Below are 13,938 nucleotides of genomic sequence, written 5' to 3' on the forward strand. Positions count from 1 at the left end.
ACACACACACACACACACACACACACACACACACACACACACACACCTGGCATCGCGGTAATCGTGAACAAACTCAAGAAATTAGAAAACCAACCACACATGTCCAGGAAATGTCTTAAGTATTTAATTCAAAATGACATAACTAGCTCATTATAAACACAAAAATGCTTGGCTTAAAAGACTATTTTGGCCTCCAGCACCTGACCTACAACGATGCGTATGTGGGCGTTAATAAAATAACTAACCTTAAAATAGAAAGCACCAGGTGGATGAGAGGGGGGTGGGGGTGGTAGGGGGGTAATAGTGTCACGGTCTTTAGGGGGGTGGGGGATTACGGTGTCACGGTCCGAGGAGGTAGGGGGGAATAGGGCAGGTGGGGGGAGGGTAACTGTCACGGTCGGTGTGGGGTTCCCGCCCACCATATACGGGCGTCATGAACTTTGCTATTCTCCAATACCGCTAACCCCTCCCCCCCCCCCCCCACCGTGACCTCCCTCCGGGCCCCCATCACCACAGGAGAGGACGGGCTGCACCACCACCACTGTACTCTCCACTGCTACACCTATATTGCCACTTTCCACCCCCATTTCTCATTCCAATCTCACAATGTTCTGATACTACACAGTTCCCTGTCCCTAAACCTATGATGGCATACTAAGCCCATGCTGCTGCCTAAGCCTGAAACAAGCTGCCAATAAGCCTTCCATCCACCCGAGCTCTAGGAGACTCGAACCGTCGACTCCACGCGTGTGAAGCAGACTATCGACCGAGCTATTGAGTATTCTTAATAAGGAAAGTTTCTACACGTCCAGAATGGAACTGGTACTGCCCCTCTACCCTGGCCATAACGCTTCTCCTAGCCCTAACTACACGTTCCTTGCTTCTCAAGAGAACAAGGTTCTGTAGTTATAAGTCACACACACTGACTTGTAACTACAGACTGAAGTAGCGTCCAAGTGCATCACACTCAAACATCAGAATAAACCCCACAGCTAATTATTCCGTTCACCTCAACACAAATAATTCATTACTTTAATGCCAACAAAGAAGTGTAATAGTCAATAGTAAACAAATATATCCAACAAAGCTTAAATCATTTTAAACCGATGAACCAATAATCAAATGAAGAAAATGCCTCATCACAGATACGCTACAAGATTTAACACTCCTCGCTACCACAGCTTCACTAGCGGCTATGGGGTCGACACTGTGTGCGGGTTCCGACCGGCCAATTTTTTCGAGTAGAGAAATTTTCAAGATTAAATCCCTGTCTTAAATACGAATTTAACGTTAAATATTACAATCAGAATTATATTATGTTGTGTGTGTGTGTGTTCGCGGAGTGCGTGTAGGTGACCACGCAGTACTTTTGACCAAAAGCAACTAAGGTCGTCTCCTATACTGTATATTCAAGGTGAAAGTTAATGTGGAACACGGCAGACATCTCCCGTCACGCAGGGTGCAGTCGCACCTCCACAGATCTCCAGTATCAGCTCTTGATACTGGTAATGGCTTAAAAGGGTCATCACTTACGGGCTATTCATGCCCGTGCCACCTTTTGGGTGGCTTAATGTTCATCAATCAAATCAATAATGCGGAAGGCAGAGTGTGTACTAGACAACTGTGATGGGTGGGCTCATCCCCGGCACCAAGGCATCACAACACTGCTGGCCTCGTCTCAGTCTTTCACCAGGAAATAAAACCGTACGTCGGACACGACTAAGATGTTCACAACAAACCCACTATAGCCTCAGAAAAGGACTGAACTTCCCGAAACTAATTTTAGCCGAAGAGGACGGAAAGCACTGGGGCGACCTGGCCGAACCCCGCCCCACCACCAGCGACCTTGCCAGTCAGGAACGAAACTAGGTCCTGTTGCGGATTCCCAGTTTGCCCCTTATAATATATTGAGGTGTACTCTGCCTCATTAATGGTGTATTCTGCCACGGAGGGATGTGAGAGGAACAAAAGGGATATTAAAATAGAGTGACAGGAGAGGAAGGCATGCGCTGGGGCAGCCAGAGCGACCCTCCACAAATAACCTTGTGAGTGACATTCCTAGAGCTGCCTCCAACCTTCTGTAGAGGGGGGGGGGGGAAGTGAAAAATAGAGAGAGAGAGAATTTATGTTGTGATGTAGAGGGAGGGAGAAAGGGGGTACATGCCAGGCCGGCGAGGTGAAGGCACCACAGCGGGCAGATGGGACACAACACAGCTGTCTATCCACTAACAACCCCCATCCCCCCCGCACCCAACCAAAACACCGCATTACCCCACCACTCAACTTTTAAGCCAAGAAAACACCCCTGCCTAACTGTCTAAGGCCAAGTGCAGCAACAACAACGCCAAACGCTGTCACCATCAGCGATTAACTAGAACATGACATCAAACCACTCGCCAGGAAGGGAAGGTGGGGAGAGGGAAGCTGCGGTATTATTAGAGGTGGATGGATGGCTGTATGGACGGGTGGGTGGGTGGCTGGTCTCGGGTACACCCACGGCTCAAAACTAGGACAGCAGCACACCACAGGAGCCAAGTGATCAACACCATGTCATGTGGGTGTTCCAGTCATTATCTACAATCGATCCATCGAACTAGGCAAAGCCGGTGCCAGAAGTGCCACTTGGCCATGGCCCTTGACACATGGCAAGGCCGATAACAAGAGTACTAATTGGTCAACATCGTGGGCACGGACGAGGAGAGCCGTGACGGTGAGACGAACTCCGGAGAGAGAGCAAAAAGTTAACATTAATGCTGGTGGCGAATTAGAAAACGGAGAACATTGATAATTCAAGAACTGAAAGGAATAACAGCCGTTGGGGGGGGGGGGCACCATGCTTGGCGACGGTGCAGCGGGGGGGGGGGGGGGGGAGGGTGGCACCATGCTTGGCGACGGTGCAGCCAGGGGGGGGGGGGGTGGCACCATGCTTGGCGACGGTGCAGCCAGGGGGGGGGGTGGCACCATGCTTGGCGACGGTGCAGCCAGGGGGGGGGGGGTGGCACCATGCTTGGCGACGGTGCAGCCAGGGGGGGTGGCACCATGCTTGGCGACGGTGCAGCCAGGGGGGGGTGGCACCATGCTTGGCGACGGTGCAGCCAGGGGGGGTGGCACCATGCTTGGCGACGGTGCAGCCAGGGGGGGGGTGGCACCATGCTTGGCGACGGTGCAGCCAGAGGGGGGGGGTGGCACCATGCTTGGCGACGGTGCAGCCAGGGGGGGTGGCACCATGCTTGGCGACGGTGCAGCCAGGGGGGGGGGTGGCACCATGCTTGGCGACGGTGCAGCCAGGGGGGGGGTGGCACCATGCTTCGCGACGGTGCAGCCAGGGGGGGGGGTGGCACCATGCTTGGCGACGGTGCAGCCAGGGGGGGGGTGGCACCATGCTTGGCGACGGTGCAGCCAGGGGGGGGTGGCACCATGCTTGGCGACGGTGCAGCCAGGGGGGGGTGGCACCATGCTTGGCGACGGTGCAGCCAGGGGGGGGTGGCACCATGCTTGGCGACGGTGCAGCCAGGGGGGGGTGGCACCATGCTTCGCGACGGTGCAGCCAGGGGGGGGGGGGTGGCACCATGCTTCGCGACGGTGCAGCGGGGGGGGGAGGGTGGCACCATGCTTGGCGACGGTGCAGCGGGGGGGGGGGGGGGAGGGTGGTACCATGCTTGGCGACGGTGCAGCCAGGGGGGGGTGGCACCATGCTTGGCGACGGTGCAGCCAGGGGGAGGGGTGGTACCATGCTTGGCGACGGTGCAGCCAGGGGGGGGGGGGTGGTACCATGCTTGGCGACGGTGCAGGCAGGGGGGGGGGGTGGCACCATGCTTGGCGACGGTGCAGCCAGGGGGGGGGGGGTGGCACCATGCTTGGCGACGGTGCAGCCAGGGGGGGGGGTGGCACCATGCTTGGCGACGGTGCAGCGGGGGGGGGGGGAGGGTGGTACCATGCTTGGCGACGGTGCAGCCAGGGGGGGGGGGGTGGCACCATGCTTGGCGACGGTGCAGCCAGGGGGGGTGGCACCATGCTTGGCGACGGTGCAGCCAGGGGGGGGGGTGGCACCATGCTTGGCGACGGTGCAGCCAGGGGGGGGCACCATGCTTGGCGACGGTGCAGCCAGGGGGGGGGGTGGCACCATGCTTGGCGACGGTGCAGCCAGGGGGGGGGGGTGGCACCATGCTTGGCGACGGTGCAGCCAGGGGGGGGTGGCACCATGCTTGGCGACGGTGCAGCCAGGGGGGGGGGTGGCACCATGCTTGGCGACGGTGCAGCCAGGGGGGGGTGGCACCATGCTTGGCGACGGTGCAGCCAGGGGGGGGGGGGGGTGGCACCATGCTTGGCGACGGTGCAGCCAGGGGGGGGGGTGGCACCATGCTTGGCGACGGTGCAGCGGGGGGGGGAGGGTGGTACCATGCTTGGCGACGGTGCAGCCAGGGGGGGGGTGGCACCATGCTTGGCGACGGTGGGGGGGTGGCACCATGCTTGGCGACGGTGCAGCCAGGGGGGGGGGTGGCACCATGCTTGGCGACGGTGCAGCCTGGGGGGGGGTGGCACCATGCTTGGCGACGGTGCAGCCAGGGGGGGGTGGCACCATGCTTGGCGACGGTGCAGCCAGGGGTGGTGGCACCATGCTTGGCGACGGTGCAGCCAGGGGGGGGGTGGCACCATGCTTGGCGACGGTGCAGCCAGGGGGGGGGGGGGTGGCACCATGCTTGGCGACGGTGCAGCCAGGGGGGGGGGGGGTGGCACCATGCTTGGCGACGGTGCAGCCAGGGGGGGGGTGGCACCATGCTTGGCGACGGTGCAGCCAGGGGGGGGGTGGCACCATGCTTGACAAAGAACGTCGATCGTGAACAAATTCTTGATCACCAGCCAGCCCCCCCTCCCCCCCCCCCCCAAACACCCTCCTTCCTTCCCCTTAAGTAATCGCAACCCTCAAACTCCTCCCTGACCCTCTTTTCACTCTCCCCTCACTTCCCGCCCAACCACTTGGCCTGGACGGTAGAGTGACGGTCTGGCTGCATGCAGGTCGGCGTTCAATCCCCGACCGTCCATATGGTTGGACGCCATTCCACCACCCCTCCCCCCGTCTCATCCCAAATCCTTATCACTTCCAAGTGCTAAATAGTCGTAATGCCTTGGCAATTCCCCCTGATAGTTCTCTTCCCCCTCCCCCCCCCCCCTTCACTCCCGTAGCAACAGCCCTCCCACTCATTCTATATACTACAATCGTCTAACTTCTGATGGGTACCAGAGGGCACAAATATTGGCGCCGAGTGAAAGGTGGGGGGGGGGACGAGGGGGGTAGGGGGGACGAGGGACGAAGGTGGGGGGGTGGCGATGGTGGGGGGGGGGGGTGGCGTCGGTGTGGGAGGGGGGGACGAAAAGGGGGAGGGGAAGGGAAGAGGTAACGTGGGGATTGAGGGATTGGGGGGGGGGGTGGAGGAAAGCTGCGAGGGGCTTCTCGGAGGTGTGTACAAACACACCTGCCATATCCGTCTTAAGTGCTGCACCTCCGACAGTTTAATGCCCCTAACGCACGCACGCCAGGAATCATTGAGAAAGCTACACACTACTTATAGCAGGAAAACCTTAAAGTACACGGCACTGGTATGGTCACCCCCCCCCCCCCTCCCAGTAACAAAAAGACACATCCAACAGATTTTCCGAAAGTGATCGAGGTAAAGAAACTATTAACATCAAAATAAGCTCCAACTAACGAATTGAAAAGATTGGTCCATAGGATATGATCACAACGTACACGATACTGAAGACTGGAGAGAGGGACAGATCTGACGGAGGCTGGGACGCCAGACGTTCAAGAATGTACTCGTCACACACAATAAAGGTGATTAACAAGTAAAATATAATAGGAGTCGTGATAGTGGGAGCTTTCGCCATGAATAGTTTAAGCGCAGATAGAAAATACAAAATTTGTAGGATTATTCGCACAAAGTATCTAGCCTAGATACAGGGTCCAAGAGCTAGAGACAGCCGTTAGAATGCTGCAGCAATGATGTGTACTACCATGACAACATTTGAAGCTCTAACATGACTTACATGGCGCCAAAGTGCCAGGACATCTCTACCACTAAGGCCAACCCACCTTGGCGCCAAACGGTACAGCCGCCCAAAAGTTTTAGGGGTTAATGAACTAATGCGATCCATTTGATTCACTAGGATAAAGCTGCTGCTTGTTGTTAAGTACTACTGTTTTTTGCCCAAAACAAAAGTATCGCTAATGTTAAGCTTAACAGTGTTAGCAATTAGTGCACCAGCCACCTTCAAGAAACTGCCACACACACTCTACCCGGTTGTGGCATCAACCGAATCATTGTGACAACTTCGTAGATTGATTGATTGATGAAGATTAAGCCACCCAAGAGGTGGCACGGGCATGAATAGCCCGTAAGTGGTGGCCCTTTTGAGCCATTACCAGTATCAAGAGCTGATACTGGAGATCTGTGGAGGCGCGACTGCACCCTGCGTGACGGGAGATGTCTCCCGGACCAAGTGGTGACCAGATGGTGAACCTTCGTAGCTGATGGACATCTTTATGTATTCTGGGTCGTGTGGTGTTGCCGCTGTACCCGGCAGGCCGGCACTGTAGCCTCAACAATCCCCTGGTGACACGCAGGATTTCCGTCCACCTGCCGCCCGTCTCCCTCACAAACATCAACATTATCGCCGGATATAATTTAAACGGTGTGCAGTCACTCGGAAAACAAACTGCCTGGCAGACAGCGCCCTTCTCTAAATATACACAACCGCCTCGTGATAGAATGTAATTGTTCACTTAATGAGGCACTCCGCTCTTTATCATCATTTATTATTGGTGCCCATTTTCTCAAGCGGGGAAATTGGCCTCATTCTTATGTTCTGGTGAAAGTGAATGGCTTCCCCCGCCCCTCAGAAGGCAGCGGGAGAGGGCCGGGGTTGGCACACAGTCGGGAGAACACTCCACTTTTGGCACAGGTGGTGGAAATAGCCCGCGGACCCAAACCCAAACCCACCCACCCAATGCAGACAAGCGCACGCACCTACACAGGCCCATACACACTAGCGCGCGCGCGCACAACCCCAACCATTCTACCTTCGCAACCCAAGCAAGCGTTCGTCAGGCATTTATTCGTCTTCTTACGAAACCGGCACATCTTCCCTCGATTATGGCGGCTTAGCATGTTCTTATTAAACAATTTACGAGCTTCAAAACTTCACAAGCCAAGGTCATTATCGTTAGAGGCAACCTCGTAGCGCTCCGGACCTCAAACTGTTTAATAAATGTACAGAAAGCCGCCACGACTAAGGAACACAAAGTGTTAAGTAGACGCCCAAATGCTTGATCAATCCTGGCCAGCCACCACCACCACCACCACAGACACCACCACCACCACCACAGACACCGCCAGCCTCACCCCAATTATTACAACCAGCCCCGTTATCATTCCCAAACCCGGAAACGTGAGCGTGCGAGAGCATAGAAGGGGTCCAGTTGTACTCTCCTAATTGTGCTTGCGGTGGTTGAGCTCTAGCTCTTTGGTCTCTGTGTTGTGTGAGTTGTGTGAGGCTGTAAGAGCATGAGGGCACACCCACTGCACCACCATTAAGGCCACATGCTCACCCAGTCCAGGGCGCATCACACACCTTCTACTGACTGACTGACGAAGATCAACCCACCACAAGAGGTGGCACGGGCATGAGTAGCCCGCCGGTGATACACATTTGGAGTGAATATTGCCGGAACAATCGTGGACATATTCAATAAGAAACTAGTTTGTTTCCTGCAAGAAGTACCGGACCATCCGGGCTGTGGTAGGTATGTGGGCCTGCGGGCCGCTCCAAGCAACAGGCTGGTGGACCAAACTCTCACAAGTCAAGCCTGGCCTCGGGCCGGGCTTGGGGAGTAGAACAACTCCCAGAACCCCATCAACCAATCAACCAGGTGGTCTTTGGTCGTGAAAACCTTCTACCACCTCACAGTAATCCACCACTAGGTGGGTGAGGGTCTGGGTCTCCCCCACCATATGGTCCCCATTCCCCTTCCTCCTACCCACCACTCTTCTCAGGTTGGGGGGAGTAGAGGAACTCTCGAAACCATCTCCAGGCACTATAGCTCGTACTACACGGACATTAAGAGTAGCTGAATCTAAAAACAACAACTCTCAAGGTATGCTGAAAGTATGCTCTAACTCCCTCTATCCCCCCCCCCCGCACCTTCTCAAAACATGCAATAAATAACCCCACCAAACACACAATGTAACTAGTATTTTTACTAGTGTTACTTTGATGCTATGTTATAGTAACACTGTGTTTATGTTGTGTTAAACAGCCGCAAAACTGTAACTCTGGAAAACGGAACCCGCACTTCAGACTTTATAGGAGTCTCAACAGGAGCCGATCTTATTAAATGGTGGCACTGGGACTGACTCCGACCTGCCTATGACCTGCCTATACCACCGATGTGTCATCCAAAAAAGTTGGGTGAAGCAAGTTCAAGTGTCTGGCCTCCAACTTTACACTGACCGCTTTTATAGATACTGATAATACACAACACCAAGTCAAACCATAACACTAAATTAGAAAATTACACATTTAAATACAGGCAAACACGTGCACATCGCATATCAACGCACACCACGGCCCAGAGCGTACAACGACGCACACAACTCACCACACGTCGACGTACACACACACACACGAACACCAACCTCGCAGATCTCTCAGATTCTCATTCCACCACCAACAATTACACCTATAAACCATTTGCAAGTGGAGTTGGCAATCCGAGGAGAAAGTGGAGGCCATTACAGAGGTGCGGGAGAGTGGAGGATGGCGGCCGCCACGCTAACACTGCTCTACATACCATAACTACGACTGAAACAGCCCCTCAAGGTGAACATTACCACGGTATGAACACTATGAATGACAGTGTACAGTACCAAGTGTTTATATGCGTCACTGAAATTGAAAACGATTCACTAACGTCACTGATTATACACTCATTCATGAAGGCGCCAAGTATTATTTGAGGATACCAATGTATAACTGAACACAGTCAGTTCCATCACCACATCGCATCACCTCGCGTCGTAGCCTCACTACTTTACCAGAGATGCTGTTCAGTGTTAAAATACTTTAGCAGAGATGCTGTTCAGTGTTAAAATACTTCAGCAGAGATGCTGTTCAGTGTTAAAATACTTCAGCAGAGATGATGTTCAGTGTTAAAATACTTCAGCAGAGATGCTGTTCAGTGTTAAAATACTTCAGCAGAGATGATGTTCAGTGTTAAAATACTGCTGGGATGCGACAGGTACCATCAACCTCTGATATAATCAAGACCTGGTACTCCAGATTTAATATGCAGTCAATCTTATTCACCTCTAACACCTAAGGTCTATACGAGTAACCTAGTTGCTGGCCCTTAGTCTTCAACCAGCCAGTCCAGTGGCTGTCTGGAGGAAGGCAGGGGAAGGACTTGAAACTCTGCCCAGGTGCTTCCTCAGTAACCCATCCAACTAATTACAAAAGTATTCCAGACAACGCCTAACTTTCCTGGCCTGCTTGGGCCGCGTCCCCGGAACCCTAGAGCAGCCTGGATCACTTAATGCACTGTTCCTGGTGCCCGCCCCCCTCAACCACCCCGCCTCCCTTATTCGGTTTCATAACGACTCCACACAGATGATGCCCCGTTCGTGCAAGACGCTGCTTAAAATCAACACCAATATAGCCAAAATAATCATCGAGATGTTGATACAAGGCTTCATAAATAGTACTTGTAACAAACTAGGCCCTTAGTCTCTCCCACAGCAGTCTCACAACACCCCCCCACCCACTCGTTCTTCGCGTCATGAAGACCTGATGCGCCCTTGGAGGTGGCCCGGACCACCACCACCACCGCCCTTGGAGGTGGCCCGGACCACCACCACCACCACCACCCTTGGAGGTGGCCCGGACCACCACCACCCTTGGAGGTGGCCCGGACCACCACCACCCTTGGAGGTGGCCCGGACCACCACCACCCTTGGAGGTGGCCCGGACCACCACCACCCTTGGAGGTGGCCCGGACCACCACCACCCTTGGAGGTGGCCCGGACCACCACCACCACCACCCTTGGAGGTGGCCCGGACCACCACCACCACCGCCCTTGGAGGTGGCCCGGACCACCACCACCCTTGGAGGTGGCCCGGACCACCACCACCCTTGGAGGTGGCCCGGACCACCACCACCCTTGGAGGTGGCCCGGACCACCACCACCCTTGGAGGTGGCCCGGACCACCACCACCCTTGGAGGTGGCCCGGACCACCACCACCCTTGGAGGTGGCCCGGACCACCACCACCCTTGGAGGTGGCCCGGACCACCACCACCCTTGGAGGTGGCCCGGACCACCACCACCCTTGGAGGTGGCCCGGACCACCACCACCACCACCCTTGGAGGTGGCCCGGACCACCACCACCCTTGGAGGTGGCCCGGACCACCACCGGCCGCGAAACAGAGGGGCCTGACACCATGCATAGTTTACAACCTCGCCCCAAGGCAGGCTCGCGCTCTCTCTACCTGGATACACCTGCATATTTCCTTTGTTCGCTTTGCCTGTTACAGTAATCTTAGATCAACGAACAATCCGGCATTAGTAATAATGTTCAAAATAAGATAAAGAGACATGGGATGGTGAACCAGGAGTGAGGTCAGGTGCTAGGTAGTCTCTCCATACCGCGGTGGGATGAACGTTTTGGAACGTCCCAGCGTCGCGTCAGTTGGGCCTGGGCTTCTATTCCACTACACAAGAACACTATATAGCACAGACCTAAGTGTGCATTTATGTATGTAGGTTAGATTGATATTTTGAAAACAGTACCGTCACCTTCTGTGGTTGATTATTCAATAAATCACTAAACTTACAGTTCAGTGATGTTTAACAGACCTCTAACTGTCCATAGAGGAGAGAAGAAAATGTATATGTAACTGGTTAGCACTGTAAATGTGTGGCCACGTCTGTGGTCGGAAAAAGAACTAGACAACAAGGTGTGAGGTAAATAAGACTGCCTCATCTAGGGGCCACCTGCCCCTTGAGGCCCTCCATCACCGCCACACTTGACACCACACCTCACCACCCACTCAACATTTTCCCCCGACGCCTCATATGCTCCTCACCTGCCTGCTTACCAACACCCGACTTCCCTCTCCTCACCTGGAGGGTGTCACCTGTCTGACTAAACCCTGCCTACTCCACCCCTCACCTGGCAACATTTCTTTAACTACTCAATCGACTACCACAGCTATTAAGTCGCTTAACAAGCGAGGGTAACTGCGATAGCGGGCTGGTTCATCCCTTGGTCCCAGTACTGCGAAGATGTGATCAACGTCTACTATACGAGGTCATGTACTGCCCTTCACTATACATGGTGGTGCAAAACTAGCGCCAAGCCCCCCATGCCCAACTGAGACGACGACGATCACCCTCGCCATGTTATGTACAGGTGGACCGCCATGAGCCATCAGTGTGCAGCGTTGAGGGACCTACCTGCCACACGCCCACGATGGCGTTAGCGATCAGGATAAGCAGGATGACGAAGGGCTCCACGAAGGCGGTGACGGTCTCTTCACCCTCCTCGAAACACGCCAGGACCTGTTGAGATTAAGGATAAGCTGGTATGAGTCACTGGAACCAAACAAGGGAGTAATGTAATAAAGCTTGTACTCTAACATTGCTGCTCGTCTCCCAATCCCCCCCCTCACCCAGGTGTGGCTTAACAAGCACACACATGGCTGTCGAGGTGGATCCTTGGGTGGTGGAGTGAAAGTGGGTGAGAGCACCAGCAGGTGGCAGCGACGACAGCTTATTGAAGGGCACTCTCCCGTGCTTGTTGGCCCTGGTGGTCCCCGGAGGGAATGGAAGGGGGCTGGAGAGCCAGTAAACTCGAAGATTTACAGTGATCCCTGGAACGACGAAATCTAGAAACCTGAGGAAAACAGTGAACGAGCAAGGCTTGGCTTTACTGGGACACGACAATACCAAGATCTGTGCTCCAGCGGTACACACTCACACACACACACACTGGCACTTTATTTTGAACACCGGACCGTTTCACCAATTGGTCAAAACACACACACGATCAACGTGACAGTTTATTATTCCGCTGCGAAGCTCCGTCAAACTGGTACCGCCACAGATTAGGAAGATGCTGTAAGCAGGGTACAGGTTCCGATGCCCGTGCCAACGTCTGGGCACGCTGGAGGGCGGACAAGAGGCCTGATAGAGTTGTTGTGTAATCCAAGGGTGTTGGAAATATTAAACAATTTATCCGGACTCACGCTGCCGCCATTACCGTTCCTACCAAATCCTCCAGCAGCCTATTTTTAGTTTTGAAATAGTTTGAGTGCCCCCCCCCCCCGCCATTTTCGTAAAAGTACAACGCCAGACTTTACATGTTAATTCAATAGTGTTTCTACTCGAATGGGAGAAGCGAGTAGCCCTTGATTGACATCTTATTGTCACTCCAGAATAGAATAGTGCAATTTCAAGTACCTACAAGGGACCAGACTTTCACATATCCTTGTAGCGTCTTGGAACAAGTCTTGTAGTGTTTGCGAGAAGCGCATTAATAATCCGGGTGTTCTGGACAGCCACGACATTTCAAGTCTCGGTGGTTTGGAATGAAAACTTTCATAACCGCATCAGCCTATGCTACTTTCTCTTGCAAGACACCATCTTTCATCAGACCAATAGCGCAGCCGCCATTAAATTTAATTATGAGGAGAAAGCGCTAAGCCAGTATGACTTTACGGCACTTAGAAGGGAAGGGTACAAGGAGCTGGGATATGAGGACAAGGAGCTGGGATATGAGGAAGTGAAGGCAAAGTGCACCAGCCACTTGGAAACTAAAGTTGCATTAACAACATTATGAAAAGCCACAACACGGGCCCCGAGGCCGTAAAGAGCTAACGAGCCCAGGAGGCGATAGTGCGTGTCCCCCTCTACTGATCATCACCCCAACACTTGCCTGAACCACACTTACACCTTACCGTAAGCCTATGTCAAATATGGTTAGTGTCCCCTCTCCTCCCCCACCACAACCATAGTCAGAAAGACGCTGCCAATGACACGAGTCTTAGTCATAGGTAATTAGTGCCCTACTGGTTTGTGGGGGGGGGGGGGCGGCAAGCCCCTGGGCGTTAACCGACAAAAAACAAAATTCCTTTATACTTGTGAATGGTAAGGACAGACGGGAGCGTATTGTGACAGGGGGACCGTAATCATGTGTGTCGTGATGAGGGCTGGAGGGGAGGATATAAATGCTCTAGAAGGGGTGAAGGGCCAGAGAGCGGGGCGGCCATGGTGGGCGCGTCAAGGGAGGCTTCCACCCCGGGTCCTCACTAACAGTTTACCGTCCTATCAAACACGCGCGCTGCTCCAATACCCGGCGCTGCATACACTCCCCCTACGGGCCCCACCAACACCTCTTAAATCCATATCTACGTACACGGCTTACGTCCTCATGTCTAATATTAACCGATTTAAAGCGTGTGTGTTTTTTCCCCAGGTTTAAAGACTCTTAGGTCATGATAACTGAAATAGACTTGGAATTAAAAATTAACTGGTTCAGGCGGGACAATCTTGCACCAATGTTGCTAATTATTTAAGAATAATATATCGGAAAAGAAGAGGCGATACTAACTTTAGTTATATAGTTGATAGAATAGCTTGAGCTACCTCATCCCTTTGTGTGTATTTTACCTCAAACTTATTTCAATTTCAATTTCAAAACAAAGACAAAAGCATACCGCTTAGCGTTTTAAGAGTAGCAGCAGCGAGACACGGCATGTAAGTGAGTGGCCGTCCTCCTGATAGACCGTCGCATTTTGACGTATACTCTACCTAAGGCCAAAAAAAAAAAATCGTCGTACTAGAAAATGGGTAGCGGCTCGCAGACTTGACATACTGTCTC

At 53.7% G+C, this 13,938-nt stretch overlaps 1 protein-coding gene across 8 annotated transcripts in view; it reads right to left on the reverse strand.

Moving 5' to 3' along the window:
* Positions 1-13,938, reverse strand: part of SERCA (ATPase sarcoplasmic/endoplasmic reticulum Ca2+ transporting SERCA) — a 54,917-nt gene that overhangs the window by 25,927 nt on the left and 15,052 nt on the right. For all 8 annotated transcript variants that reach the window (XM_045736083.2, XM_045736084.2, XM_069306501.1 and 5 more), the window contains exon 4: positions 11,514-11,618. In XM_045736083.2, coding sequence (XP_045592039.1) covers positions 11,514-11,618 — 105 coding nt within the window. The remainder of the gene's footprint in view (positions 1-11,513; positions 11,619-13,938) is intronic.

This window comes from Procambarus clarkii, chromosome 6, assembly GCF_040958095.1.
Source record: "Procambarus clarkii isolate CNS0578487 chromosome 6, FALCON_Pclarkii_2.0, whole genome shotgun sequence".
Taxonomy (NCBI): Eukaryota; Metazoa; Arthropoda; class Malacostraca; order Decapoda; family Cambaridae; genus Procambarus; species Procambarus clarkii.